At 48.3% G+C, this 13675-nt stretch overlaps 4 protein-coding genes across 4 annotated transcripts in view; 2 read left to right on the top strand and 2 right to left on the bottom strand.

Annotated features, from left to right (window-relative positions):
* Positions 1–1839: 1839 nt before the first annotated feature.
* TGME49_209430 (40S ribosomal protein S4, putative) lies at positions 1840–5916 on the bottom strand. The gene is made up of 4 exons (XM_002369651.2): positions 5114–5916; positions 4369–4476; positions 3531–3685; positions 1840–2563 (listed from the first exon to the last, which is right to left on the bottom strand). Exons 1-4 carry the CDS (start codon positions 5245–5247, stop codon positions 2409–2411), a joined length of 552 nt encoding a protein of 183 aa, XP_002369692.1. The 5' UTR covers positions 5248–5916; the 3' UTR covers positions 1840–2408.
* Positions 5917–6097: 181 nt separating this feature from the next.
* On the top strand, positions 6098–9029 carry TGME49_209420 (hypothetical protein). The gene is made up of 2 exons (XM_002369650.2): positions 6098–6362; positions 7108–9029. The coding sequence occupies exons 1-2, from the start codon at positions 6279–6281 to the stop codon at positions 7774–7776; spliced, it is 753 nt and encodes a 250-aa protein (XP_002369691.1). The 5' UTR covers positions 6098–6278; the 3' UTR covers positions 7777–9029.
* A 348-nt stretch (positions 9030–9377) lies between these two features.
* TGME49_209410 (hypothetical protein) lies at positions 9378–10086 on the top strand (the record flags this gene model as incomplete). Its single annotated transcript, XM_002369649.2, has 2 exons — positions 9378–9482; positions 9615–10086. 2 exons carry the CDS (start codon positions 9378–9380, stop codon positions 9723–9725), a joined length of 216 nt encoding a protein of 71 aa, XP_002369690.2. The 3' UTR covers positions 9726–10086.
* Positions 9731–13675, bottom strand: part of TGME49_209300 (WD domain, G-beta repeat-containing protein) — a gene marked incomplete at both ends in the record, with an annotated part of 13079 nt that continues 9134 nt past the window's right edge. Inside the window, 6 exons of the mRNA XM_018779462.1 lie at positions 9731–9813; positions 10401–10409; positions 10508–10517; positions 11850–11903; positions 12706–12774; positions 12947–13083. Coding sequence (XP_018638443.1) covers positions 9731–9813; positions 10401–10409; positions 10508–10517; positions 11850–11903; positions 12706–12774; positions 12947–13083 — 362 coding nt within the window. The remainder of the gene's footprint in view (positions 9814–10400; positions 10410–10507; positions 10518–11849; positions 11904–12705; positions 12775–12946; positions 13084–13675) is intronic.

The raw sequence follows: 13675 nt of genomic DNA, 5'->3' as shown, positions 1-13675 counted from the left end.
TGGCCACGGCGAATTACACATGCACAATGGTCAAGTAATCCCCGCAGAGAGAGAGTCGAGACAATCCAAGCTCCCACACACAGTCTCGGAAACCGCGCGCATAGAGCCGCCCGCTCCGGGCTGGTTCCACGGTCAACCAGAACTGGAGAAAAATGGGCGCGACAACGGGCGGGAGAAAAAAGGAATCGAGGCAGCTGAAATGCCTCGGTTCTTCTCACTCCGATAAAGAGATACGGAGGAAACAGCCGTCGAGTATACTGGGTTTTTCAGCCAAATGTCCCAACGAGGGACCTTGACACAGTCGTGGCATTCAAATAATCAGAGGCATCAAGAAAAAAAAATGATCTAACCAGACATGTACTGTAGATTATGTATGTCGCATAGGAAGTACGCGCAGATGGAGATATTGGGGTGGTGCATAAAAACATGAATAGAATTGCATGAACATTTGTTCTTGTGCTTGTGGATGTAACATGTGTACGCATATTAACGGAAATGAGGACAGGGAAGTGCCTCTTCAAGTCTGGAGGCCAGCGGATGAAACACGGTTTCTCCTTGGCCTGCTTCTGACCTTCAGCTGTATTCTTTCATGTTCTTCCACACAACATTAGAGGTGTTTCTGGATTTTTGTCCCTTCTCTCTCTGCGGGTTTCTAAAATGACAAATACAGAAAGTGGGACAACAAGGGGAGTCGGCGAGGACGCTCGGCGAATATTAAATAAAGAAACCATGGAGGCGGAAGGTTGCGAGTTCTGTCAACGCGAAAGACCACTCAGCAACAGCGGCCGAGCCCCAAGGGTCGGTTGATTCGCTGAGAAAACACCCCTTTCGTGCCATGAAATCTCACCGTTTCAGTCCATACCACAACTGTCCGTGTGCAACAAAGTCTCTGACCAGCGCAACGCAGAGAAAACCAGTACTCTGTAAAAACTCTCTATGCCCACAGCAGTCCCGTGGAAGTTCCTGCATGAAAAAAGGGTAATTCCTTCTCAGAATCCACCCCGCCGACTGCAAGTGTAGTTTTTCTTCTGCGCACAACTGCTTCAACACCGTTTCCATCAGCCCGGTGAACAGACAACCTTCCCTCGAGGCGGGGAGAAGGGGGGGGGGATACGGTCATCGTGTTGCTGACCATAGAACTATTTGAGTACATGCGTCAAGGTTGCTCCTCTTCTGATGCTACGTTTCGACTTCTCTTAGAGGTTCTTTCTGCATGTTTCTGCACACATATACTCATAAAAGGATTACTTTTGTCAGCGAATGGCAGTCTGTGTATTTAGTAGCGGTCGCGCCAATTCCGCATGCCGACGAAAAGAACCGCCAAAACAAAGGTTGCATGGCTTTCTTTTTTACTGTTTGTAAATTTCCTTCGAAGACAAGTAACACTCTCGCTTCAGCATAGATTCGCAATCTAAACTGGGCGCCTGCTTCACGCTGCTCCAACCCACACACAACCGGATGAGGTCCAATTGTTCCAACGTGTTCAAGGTTGTTCGTAACATTCTTTAGCAAAGTGTTTAAGCCGATACATGTGTCGTTCAGGATCCGTTTGTATGTTTTGGTGACGCGACTCAATGGTACTTCCTTTTGTTTCGCAGTATGGAAACGTTTTTCTCCACACCTTTCTACACGCATACGGTAAATTGTTCTTAAGCACCCTTGGAGTGCACCCCTCGTCTCCCGACGGCGTGCGAGCAGTGACCAAATCCGATTTCTTTGAATCGAATAGTCTTTCGATATGGGAATGTAGCAATCGCGCTTTTCTGTCACCAATCCGGTGTCGTTGGTGTCTTCTCTGAGGGAAGCTAGGAGAGACGTTGCTGACAGCGAATGACTTGTGCCGTTACACTTCGGAGCATAATGTAATAGTTAGTGATCTTATGTGTGCAGATTAGAATGACTCAAATCGCAAAGCCATATCGTATCTAAGGTGCTGAATATGCCTCCAGTTAGGCGGTACAGACAACCGAGTTCTTTATCACTGCTATACACAACCCTTCTGCTCTGTCCGTGGGAATCTCCAAGCCACGAGAAGAAAACTAGCCGTCCCGAGACGCACAGGGAAAGCCCCGAACCAGGAGGGCCCCGGCGAATATGTCATGGTCAGATGTTTTCTGTGCACAACGCCCAAAAAGGAGTGACAGGTGTGTCGTCTAAAGTCACGGAGTTCTCTTGTGATCATTTTACCGTCGCAGAACCTCAAGTGGAACAAAGCGCTGGCGGCAGAAACCGCCACAAACTGACAAACACAAGAAACGCCCGCGCCTCGCGTTCCTCGTAAGACACCCTGCCCGCCCTGGGGTCAAACCTGCGTCTAAAGAAAAAAGGATGGCGAGAAAGACATTTGGCTGGCACGTGTGGGAAACGCGGCAGATCAACAGAAAAGCAAGAGACAAGAGGAGAGAAAACTAGATCGCAAGAAGTTCAAAGTCGTCCAGAGTCTGGTTGAACTGCTTGACATGTCTCTGAATCGAGGAGCCCTGCGACCAGCCAATGAGGTCTTCTTGTTCCCGGGTCACATGCAAGGCGGGATTTAAGCAGACTTCTGAGCCAATTCTCACATCTGCATGCATGCACAAAGAAACACTCGGCGCAGTGTGGGTCTACAGAAGACGCTTTCAAACGTCTTTTTCTTTCGACGCGAAGGGCGTGAAGCTGGCCCGCGTACAACACAGTGACATGCAGATGAATCGAAGGCACGAAAGAGAAGGAAGATCCACTTGTGGTTTGTCTCCTGGCCTCCCCATTCTCAACTTTTTCTTCTAGCCAGTGGGCTCGACCCCTCAAATCGGTGCTGGCTCGTCCCATCCTTTGTATCCGTGCACACAGATGTTCATCTTCACACCCGTATACAGACTTCGGTGCAAATACACAGATACACCTATACACATATATGCATATATATATATATATACATATATATACATATAAATGTATATAGAGGCGTCTGGGGGCATGTGCTTTTGGTAGAACAAGGAGAGACCGATTTCTGTTCCTGTTTCCTTCTTTTGTTTGTAACTGTCTTCATCGGTGCATGCGGCCGCCTTGCCTACGCGTATGCACAGGTGAAAGCCACAGAAAGTCTGCACCGCTAGCAGAATTTTGACGGCCATGTTCCCGAGGGCGCTACTACGCGTCATTTCAGGCCATTCACACCTACGTCCGAATAAAAGAAAGCAACTGTGTATAAAGATTTCACGTCGTACACCTACATGCGTATTTGCGTAGACAAACAACTCTACGCGCATACGCCTCCAGCCACATCCCGACTCCGAGAGCACAGCCAGATATATATATATATACATATATATTTATATATATATATACATATATTTATATATATATATATATATATACATATATATTTATATATATATACATATATTTATATATATATATATGTGTGTATATTTATATATATATATATATATATATTTATATATATGTGTGTATTCTTTCCGAGTCTCTTTCCCCGAGGGCTGCGTCACGTGTGGTTATTTCCTTTGTGCCGAAGGCAGAATGTTCCTTACGGCCTTGTTCTATGTAGGATGTCGCTTGTTTGAGATGCTCGCAGAATTTGAGTTGGACGAGAACCACGGCGAGGCGTCTGCGACAGAAGCTGGAGGCCGACAAGCCTTCACACTGAGCCAGGCTGCCTTTTTTGCTGATTATTCCCATGGTGTATCTGCAGAAAGACCACAGAACCCAGAGAGACCTGTGCTCCCAGTAATGAGAATCCCAATGCAAGTCACCAGGCATGCAATACCAATCAGAGAACACCTGAGGCTCGACTCCCTGTTACGCATTATAAAAGGGATTCCTTGGAAAAACGGAAGGCCGTGAAGGCCAACATGGAGCGCCCACCGCCAGAGTCTCGCATGCGTCTGCACACTCCCGGACGTCTGTCGATCGTGGGAAGAAAAGAGAAGCGAGAGACGCACACCGAATCCGGAAACACAAGGACGCATCCCGCAGGGCGAGGAACTCTAAACGCACTCCGAAAGAGGCTTGAAAAAGCCACTGCAAAGTCATCAAGGAGAAGGCCTCGACCTCGGGACAACAGAAATGCGTTTTCCCCAGCAGGGCCGCAGCTGCCGACACGGAGAGCGCTGCTGAGTGTTCAGCCACTGAAACGCATCCGCCCTTTTCCGAACAAACGAAGTCGAAGCAGGAGAGAGCGCATCCCGTCGTCTCTGGTAAATGCTCCGTTTCAGCGCTTCTCGGCGTTCCACCAAAACTCTGGTCCGAAGCAGGACAGCTTTCAAGACGCGAGAGTCTCGCACAACATGCAGGGGCACACGAACGGACTCCAAGCAACGACGATAGTGAGTGAGAAGAAGGAGCCGGCGAAGCGAACGCAGAACTCACAGCTTGTCCAGAAGCAACTCAGTCATTTTAACTCGGAAAGCATCATCTTCTGGAAGTCGCCGCAATTCCGAAGTCAGCTTCGTGATCACACCGCACAGCTTGTTGTATCTGGAGAGAAAAAACGCACGAAACAGACAAAGCGTCTGTCTCATGGCAAGCTGCGAATTCGCAAACAGGCGCTTTCAAACTCTCTCCAAACACAGCCAAGCCTCCTCGCCTTCCACAGAGCTTCTACAGACAAAGTGGCGTGACCCCGTTCATATACGTGCATACATATATATATATATATACATATATATACATATATATATATATTATATGCACGTTTTTACGTGTAGATACATAGATGTATATATGTATATATGCATATAAACAGGCACACATACGTACGCAGATATATACTTGAAGGCATGTCTGCAGACGAAGGTAAAAGCAGAGACGCAGACGCATAACAATGGGCATCTGCGAGCATAAAAAAAGCTCCATCCTTGCGTTCCAGCGAGTTCGGAAACGACAAGGTGTGTGGAGCTGGAAAGTGCAGCTTGCCAAGGACCGTGAAGACTCAGTTTTCCAGAAAACGCTTCTTCCTTGGCATCGAAAACGGAATCAAGCAAACAGATATGAATATACGTAGATGTATATACTTACGCATCTCTATGCAAGTGCAAGGAGAGCTCTAGAATGAGGGCGTTGCACGCAGTGAGAGGACTCTTTTTCGGGAGTCTGCTGTGTGGGAACGACCTACTTTTGATAGTCTTCTCGATCTTGAATGAGGTAGCGTCGAAGAACTTTCACCTCTCGGACATTCTGTTCCTTCTTCCAGTTGTAGAAGTCGACTTTTTTCAGCAGTCGCTTCTCATGGAACTTCAGTTGCCTCATTGTGGCGCGCGGTGTTCTGAAATGCCTCAGGGAAAAGCGCCTGCAGCCGCATGCAGAGTTTCTTCTCTCTGTCAGTACTTGAACCCCAATTTCACCCTTCTTAACCCATGTCCCTTACACAGGCATCCGTCACTTCTCATATACAATATACATACATATATATATATATATATATATATATATACATATATATACATATATATATGTATATACAGGGGTGATATCCTTGATATATGTAGATCTGTGGGGAAGGAGAAAAGGAAGAAGAGACGTGGAAGACAGAAAGCGTTTTCTCTTTTAGTTGAGGGACGAGGGCCTAGAAACTCTTTCCGACAAGAGTGGTGGCGAACGGAACTCTGCCGTCTCATCCGGGGCTGTCGTCGCTGGAGTCGAAAGGTCGTTTTCAGTTGGAGAAGTACTCTTGCGACTGGAAAGGAGAAGGCTCCACAGTGGGAACTCAATGAGTCAAGAAATCTTAAAAAAAGCCTTTTTCTCAAACTTGGAAGCGCGCATCGACCATTTCGTCGCCCTGCGTGGTTCCTCTCTCCTCGAATCGCGGCGGTGCTTCCGTCGTTCTTCCGTCGCGCTCCGAGAGGCACAAACAGAAGAAAGCGGAGACCCCACAAAGGGCGCTTGCGAGGAAGCGGATAGGAGACAGGTGCTCTCGATCCAGGAGAGCGACTTGAGAGAAAATGAGTCTTCGTTGCATGGAGAATCGATCTGTTGGCGATACTTTTCTCTCCGCCTCCGGGGAACGCATGCATGTGCCGACGCTGAGACGAAGGCGACTTTTCTCAGAAAGGAAAGAGATTCGGAGGACGACGGTGTAAGCGGGAGAGAAAAGAATATCACACTTTCGTCTTTATGCGCAGTTTGTCTCGTCTTTTCTTCGCTGTCCACGGCCGTTGTTCCTCCATTTCTCCAGGGAGTCTCCCCAAAGTCCGAGAGCTCCCCTCGCACTGAGAATACACCTCCCGGTTTTTCTTTCTGCGAGGAGAAAGCAGACTTTTCAGGTTGACCGCGTCGCAAAAATGAGTAAACTCAGTGCGTTCTTCGAGAAGAAGAAGAAAAAGTCTCTCAAATCTTCCACCCCCGCAGGTCTCGGAGAGAAATCCGTGAGTCTCCACGTCGTCCGATAACAGAAAAAGACGCTCTCTACATTCATACGGGACCCATTGCCTTCTCCTTGTCTATACAGTTGTGTATGCACACATAATTCCGGTCGTTGTGCTTTTCTTCATCTACCTGGATGATTTCTTTTGCGGGTGTCTCATGGTTCCGTCCGTCCTCATTTTGCCGCTTCCTCTCTCTTGAGACCTTCATTTATATACGTGTGTCTGGTTCTCTTCTTTTTCCCCTCTCCGCGTCCCCGCATTTCCAGCTCGCAGTTTCCGCCGCTCTCTCCTCCCCTTTTCTGTTTCGCCTCTCTCTTTTTCTCTTTCTCTCTGTCTCTTTTTCGGCTCTTTCTCCTCTCGTGTCTTCTCCGTTTCTCTCTGCGTGACGCATCGCTGACCTCGGCGCGCGTCAGTCTCCGCTGTGTGCCGGTTTTTTCCATCCGCCTCGTGGAGACCCCAGTGGATGTTGCTAAAAGTTTTTCAGTCTTTTTCTTTCGCAAGGTCCACCGTGTATCGACGTCGTCTCCTTTTTTCCGCGCATTTCTCATCCACACGTGATGTTCTCTCCACCGTTCGTTTCTTCTTCTCGAGACCTCTCCCGCGTCACCGCGTTTTCTCCTTTCACTTTCTTTGCCCGTGGCTGCCTCCTGCGTCTTTGTCGACTTCTCTCTGTGCGCAGCTTGCGCCGCGTTCTCGCCTGGAGCCTGGTTGACTTCTCTGCCTTTGTCCTCTCTCGTGTGTTCAGAAAAAAGATGAAGAACCTGTGCTCGTCGAGGAGGACTCCTCGGAGTGGGTGGTGGATGACCAGCCGGCGAAACCTGCGTCTCCGCAAGAGGACTCACTGGCGACATGGTTGAAAGTCAGCGTCGTGGACGCAGCGTCTGTGAAGAAAAAGGAGCCTGAGAAGACGTGGATCGCGTACGGAGACGGAGACGTCGAAGGTCCGGAGAGCGACGGCGAGAGAGGCCAGTCTGCATGCAGTCCAGAGGACTCGCCGGAGGCTGCGTCGCTCTCGGCAGAGAAGGCTGAGGCGCCTGCCGCCAAGAAGTGGGTTCCCCCGAGTCTGAGAGGAAAACGCGCGACGGGTGGAGGCGCGGGAGCTTGCATCAACTTCGACGACGACCAGGACTTGGCGACTGCAGCTCAGCTCGGCTTTTATTCGGGTAAAGGTGTTCAGAAGAAGAAGGCGACTCCGACGCAGGCCGCGAAGGAGACGAAGAAGGAGAAGGAGAAGAAGAGCGGGGAGGGCGAGGAGAAACAGGCGGTCGAAGAACTACCCCCCGTCCCCGAATTCGACGTCTGGAAGTACGTCCAGATCGACGGTGGCTCTCTGGGCTCGAAGGCGCCGCAAAACGACGAGGCGGTCCGAGCGAAATATCAAAACAGGAAGAGGCTCCCCTCAAGATCTGCGTAGGCCGAGAGGCGGAAAAAAGTTTGCTAGAAAAGATGCAAGCGTCGTGTGAGGACTACTGGCCTGGGCTGGAGAGAGAGAGTCGCCGAACCTGCGCGGAGTGAACGGAGAGAGCAGGCAAGAGACAAGAGAGAGACAGAGAGGGATATGAGCTCTGGGTGTTCTTTCGAAGGGAGAAAAACAGACATCTGTCTCCCTGTTTGTGGGGCGCTCGTGGACCGGCACCCTTTTCTCTCTCTCGACGTCTCTCTCTCTCTCGACAACTGTGCTACAACCGCGTCTGCGGTTTCGTTTCTTGGTGGGTTAGTATGCGTGCGTTTTGCCTGTGGGGAACCGCGAACAACTGTGTCGATTCTGGGGGGTGAATTCCACTTTTTTTAGGATCGAGAGTGTGTGCGAACTCGCGAAAGGGTGTCGGCTTTGTTTTCTTCCGTATCGCTCCGGTGAAACCGACCCTCTGTGTCTTTTTTCCGACGGACAAAACGTGAGGAAACGCAGCTCCAAAAAAACCTTTTTGTCTGTCTCTCCAAGTGTGAGGGTTTGATGCCATCTTCAGGCTCAGAGTGTCTCTGTTGCGGGGACGTCGCATGCATCCTCGTTGCTTCTTCTCTGGAGAAGGAACATATTTTCGACCGAGCACAAAGAACATTTGTGTTCGCTCTCGTGTCTCCACGACGTAGACAAAGTCTTTTTCTCTGGAGAACAGAGAGACTTCTCGCTCCCACAGTCGTTCCACGTCTGCCTTCTTCTCTCCCCTCGTATCCTCGCACAGATTCCCCCTCTGGCGCACTCCAGTGGAAGCCCCACACACCAATATGTATTTCTCTTGGATTGTAGCTCTATATATGTATATGTGGTATGCGTGAAGGTACGCATCTGTGTTTGATATATGAAGATATAAGTATATTTATGTAGATACATCAAGGTATATATATGCAAACACTTTTACGTGTATACATATACATATATGTATATCTATGCGTAAGTGTGTATGTAACATTCGACAAAGATGGGGGGAGGCCGACGGCTAGAGAGAACAGGAGGTCGACGGGCATGTCAACGCTGACCCGTAGCACAGGCCTTTCCTTCGGTCCAACTCAGAGGACTCCATTTTCTGCAGGAAGTCGAGTTGTTCAGTGTTTCTGACAAGAACTGCTTTTTTTCAGAATCGCGAAAAACCTTCTCACATTGTGACGGTGGGCGTTCTCAGAGAGGAAAGAAGAGAAATGTGGATTCACACAGGACACAGACCCCGGAGCTCCCATACGCATACGCTAACGGCACAGATAAAACAGACTGGAACATTAGACAGATGCTGCAGTACCCTTTCAATATGTTCACAGATGCATTTTTGTAGAGGCATCTTTGCTTCTCAAGTTGTGTGTTGATTTTACGCCGCTGATGAACGGGGATGCACTCAGAAGAGCCTGTTCTTTTTGTCGCATGTGGTGCCTTTCTGAACAGCAAAACGAGTTTTGTGGGCCTTCTCTTTCAAAAAAAAGAAGAATGTGCTGTGTCTGCTTTTCAAGAAAGAAGGATGCATTTCCGCGCTTGTCTTTAACCTGGATGAGGATCGATTTATCTGCGTTTCAACGTGGAAAACAATGGAGGTCTATTCTTTCGTTTGTTTTTTTCAAGGCGAAGAACAACCCTGTCTCATTTCCAACGAGACGGGTCACCTACTGGTGCCGCTTCCCTCCAAAGTCGATGTACGTGGACGGCGGTATACACGGTCAGTTCTAGATGGACAGAGAATTGGACTGCGTAGATGAATTTTTCTGTTGGCTCGTGGACGGTGTGCATTCCTGCTCGTCACTGATGTTTTTCGTTTGTTTCTTCAGGGTGAAGAGAGATGCATCTCCGTGCGTAAGGCGAAGAAGGTCGAGGCGGACTGCTGTGTTCCTCGCATACACGCTGGAGCGCTTGAGGCAGTTGCGCAACCTTCGGACTGAGAGGCTCAAACAGGTCGGAAACAATTGCGAGAACACCGCTCATTTTTTCTGCCTTCGCCTCTGCCTCGGTCTTGCCTTCTGGAATCTCCTGAAACACAAAATCAAAAGCGAAAAAGAAAGTCAGAAAAGCAGACAACACTCCGTCTTCAGTTCCTGTGGGGGTGTGAAGCTCGCGAACGAGTTTGCGGCCAAGCTGCTGTCGAGAGACATTCGAAAACAAATACCCATTCAAACGCAGTCTTGTGTCCACGCACACCCACCTGCATCTGTGATGCAGCGCTCTCTTTTCCGGAGACAAAAGAGAGATAAAGACAGGCAGCCGGAAAAGAGGGGGAACACAAGAAAAAGAATTCTGTGTCTCCCCAGACGCAAAGGGTAAACCTTTGCGACCGCGGGCGGTGTATGTGTGCATATGTATAGGTCTGTAGCTATTCCTGAATGGATGGGCAGAGACAGAAGCGAGTCAATGAATATGAATACTGACTGTGCTGAGCAGACACAGACACGTGGATGTATCACGGACTCTAGAGCCTTTCTTGGACGTCTGAGACTCTCGAAGTTCGTTTGGAAGCGGTTGAGAGGCAGCAGCTCTTCGCAGCCGTTTCTCTGCGAAGGTGAAGAAGCGTTCGAATCGAAAACAATGCTTTTTCGCAGGCACTACTCACTCTCTCTTACCACTGCGGACTCTGGCAGCAAGAGTTTCAGCGCCGCAATGTTTCCGCCCTCTTGCGCCGCCAGAAGAATGCCGTCGGCGCCGAAGCGCAGGGCAGTTAGGGCGGCACCTGGGGAGACCTGCAAGGAGAGCGAGGAGACAAGAAAAGAATGCAACACAAGAAAAACGAAGACAAACAGTCACCACAGATGATGAGGCCTTGCAGATGAAATGCAACTGGAGATGTGGAATACAGCAGCAAAGGGAGTCTGGAGAGAGTTGCGAAGAAAGGAAGGGGCTGAAACAAGAAGAGAAACACAGAGACACGAGACGTTCGCAGATGTCGCACTCAAGGGACAGAAGGGAGGAAGGAGATACGGACACAGTGGACCAGTAGAATAAACAAAGACAATAAGGTTTCAGAGAAAACTGGAATCTCTACGATTCAGAACCCAACAAGCACAACGTCTCCGACGATCCCCACAAACGAGGGGAAGGCGACAGAGCAAGGAATCGGCAATGGAGCGTGGAGGTTGCCGGTTGACACTGGACACTGTGGTGCACACAAAGTGGAAGGCAAAGGAGCAAGAGTCGTATTTAACACTGGAAGTGACTGTGGAAAAATTCCTGAAGAAAACGAAAGCCGGAGGAAAAGATTCGTAAGGAAAGTCAAGGCGAGCTTGAAAAACACAGCAGAACGGAACAGCAGAAAAAGCAGAAGAAACAAACAGGAAAGGAGAGAAGAGAGAAGGCAAGAGTTCTGAGGGGCGAGATCTGAGACGCAATTTGTCTGAGTAAAGACTCAGAGAGGCTTGACCAACACTTGAGCAGGGAAAATGAACTGGCATTTTTCAAGTTTTCAAGATTCCGAAAGAGACAAAGCAACAGTCGAGCACAGAGGTGGAAGCCTTCCGAGAGAGAGGAAACTCCAAAAACGAAGGATCGGTGGCATTCCTCGAGAACCGTTCTGTCTTTGAGGCTCCGAGCATCGAAGATCTCTCCACCACCAAATCTTCAAGAGGTCCGCGAACGAGAGATTTTCTTTTCTCAGACGTGTATGCAGATCGTCAGACCATCTGCCTCCATGTCTACATGCGCATATTTCTACGACATATGTAGGTCTATTTTGTAGATGTATGAGCTAAACGGATGGATCGAATGAGAAAAACAAATATGCCTGTACTTGAGCACTGCATCGATAGAGTTAGCTCCGCATCTCTGAATAAAAATTTAGTTACTTCTGCACGGGCGGATAACTTTCGTGGAAGGCGACTGTTGTTTGTAGGGATTCCCAGATGCGCGGAATCGAGAAAAGGCACAAAGGTTTCTGCGGACGTACAGTTGGACAGAAACGTTCAACACGCACACATGAAGGGTTGTCTATTCTACTTCTCGAGCTCCGTTTGCATGAGAGCTTGGCCTCTGTCTCTTTCGTCTTTTTTCGGGAGCTGTTCTTGCTGCTTTTCACTCACCTTGAAAGAGCTTATTTGTTTGCGGCGATTCACGGCTAGGTCATACACGTGGACCTTCGCATGCACAAAACAAACGAAAAAAATGAAAGGAAAAGTGAAGGGTGGTAAACACCATCTCATTCTCAAACCCTGCGTCAGTCGCTTCCCATTAGTGTGAAGGTCTGCTAATAAGAATAAAAAAAGGCACCAGTATTTTCCCTGTTTCGTTTTCACTTCCAGCTGACAATCAAGAAGACCGATCGCAAGCAGGCACAATCGCCTCCGATTTAATACACAGATCAAACAGCCTGCTCAAAAATAAAGCTGCACAGATAGGCATATCTATATTTGTTTACTTGGACATAAGTACTTCCAAGAGTCTACTCACTACACGTTTGCAGATAATCCTGTGCTTTTATATATACATATATATTACTTTGCCTATAAATATCTCCTCACATCTACAGAGTAAGCATATACATATATACATATATACATATATATATATATATATATATATATATATATTTGTATATTCATTAATCTGCTTGTTAATAATTCCAACTGTCTACAAAATAGACATTTATATGTATATATATTTACGTATATATGCTTATTGCCGTGTATATCACTATGTCCAGCGGTCTACGCAAGAAGCGCATATATGCATAGTTATGCAAGTCCTATCGAGTGCCCCGAATAGGAGTATATCTCTAATCAGTGTTCTCGTACTGCACGCGAATGCGGATCTTGTAACAGAGGCATTTCCAGTTTATACCTCGTTCCATCTTGGAGGCCAGTAAAGAGTTTCCCTATTAGAAAATGCGCTTCTCCCCTGTTCTCTCCCCAACAGGAAAACGAGAAAGCAAGGGCCTACCGTTCCATCTGCCGTTGCCGCGGCGAACATTGTGGAGCTCGACGGGGCCCATCGAACGTCTCCCACAGCCTGTAGACAAGAAAGGAAAGAACTCTTTTTGTCTATTTTCTCTCACTCCTCGGCAATATCCTGTGAGCACTGCAGACCAAGGGACAGGTGAAGGAAGCGGGCGAAAAGAGAACTTTTCTTTTTTTAAAGAGAAATCAGGAATTGTCGCTCTGTTTTTCTTCTCCCTACATACCATCTCGAAATCAAAAGTCAGCACTGGGGAAGTGAGAGACTCCTCCCAAATCTTCACCGTCCAATCTGAAGAACTTGAAATGAAAACTCGGGGATGGAAGGGATTCCATTCCACACCCGTTATGGACATGTCATGTCCTGAAGAGAAAGCGAGAGAAAAAAGAAGTTATAGGCCGCTGCAGGAACGTACTCTTGCGAGCTCTCAAGCATGCACTCCGGCTTCAAGTGACGGTTCTTCACCTCACTCACTGCACGACAACGTGGAGGCTGCGGTGTCAGCAGGTACGGTTTCTCTGTGTAGTCAGCGGTGAAGAACAGTCCGAGATTCATAAGCATCGAACACAATGAAAGACGAGAGAGAGACACAGGCAGTCGCAGGGATGGCTTTGCCTGGCCTTCAACAGAAAGACAGGCGAATGCGCACCACCGCACAACTATGGACAGACTCACGGATGAGTGTGGAAATCGATTGACGATACAGAGCGATACACGCAGATGTACGCATACGCATGCATGCATACACGTATGCATATGCGTGTACTAGGACATTTCCATTGCGTTCCTACGAACACAGAGAGTCACCTATGCCTGCATACACAGATGTACTCATCTGCCATACAGATGGATGTTTTTATGTCAGTCTGTGTCTCTGTGTCCGTGTATCTCGGCACACATTCCACAGATGCGAGCGTCTTTATAGACGTATCTCTGTATGTTTATACGCTTTATT

This window comes from Toxoplasma gondii, chromosome Ib (genome assembly GCF_000006565.2).
Source record: "Toxoplasma gondii ME49 chromosome Ib, whole genome shotgun sequence".
Taxonomy (NCBI): Eukaryota; Apicomplexa; class Conoidasida; order Eucoccidiorida; family Sarcocystidae; genus Toxoplasma; species Toxoplasma gondii.
Note: the sequence above shows the minus strand (reverse complement) of the source record. Positions and strands in the feature narration are given on the sequence as shown.

Coding starts and splice junctions, on each gene's coding strand:
- TGME49_209420 (XM_002369650.2), top strand. CDS start 6,279: ATGAGTAAACTCAGTGCGTTCTTCGAGAAGAAGAAGAAAAAGTCTCTC. Junction 6,363..7,107: donor CAGGTCTCGGAGAGAAATCC/GTGAGTCTCCAC, acceptor TCGTGTGTTCAG/AAAAAAGATGAAGAACCTGT.
- TGME49_209430 (XM_002369651.2), bottom strand. CDS start 5,247: ATGAGGCAACTGAAGTTCCATGAGAAGCGACTGCTGAAAAAAGTCGAC. Junction 4,477..5,113: donor GATCGAGAAGACTATCAAAA/GTAGGTCGTTCC, acceptor TTTTCTCTCCAG/ATACAACAAGCTGTGCGGTG. Junction 2,564..3,530: donor ATCCTACATAGAACAAGGCC/GTAAGGAACATT, acceptor GCATGCATGCAG/ATGTGAGAATTGGCTCAGAA.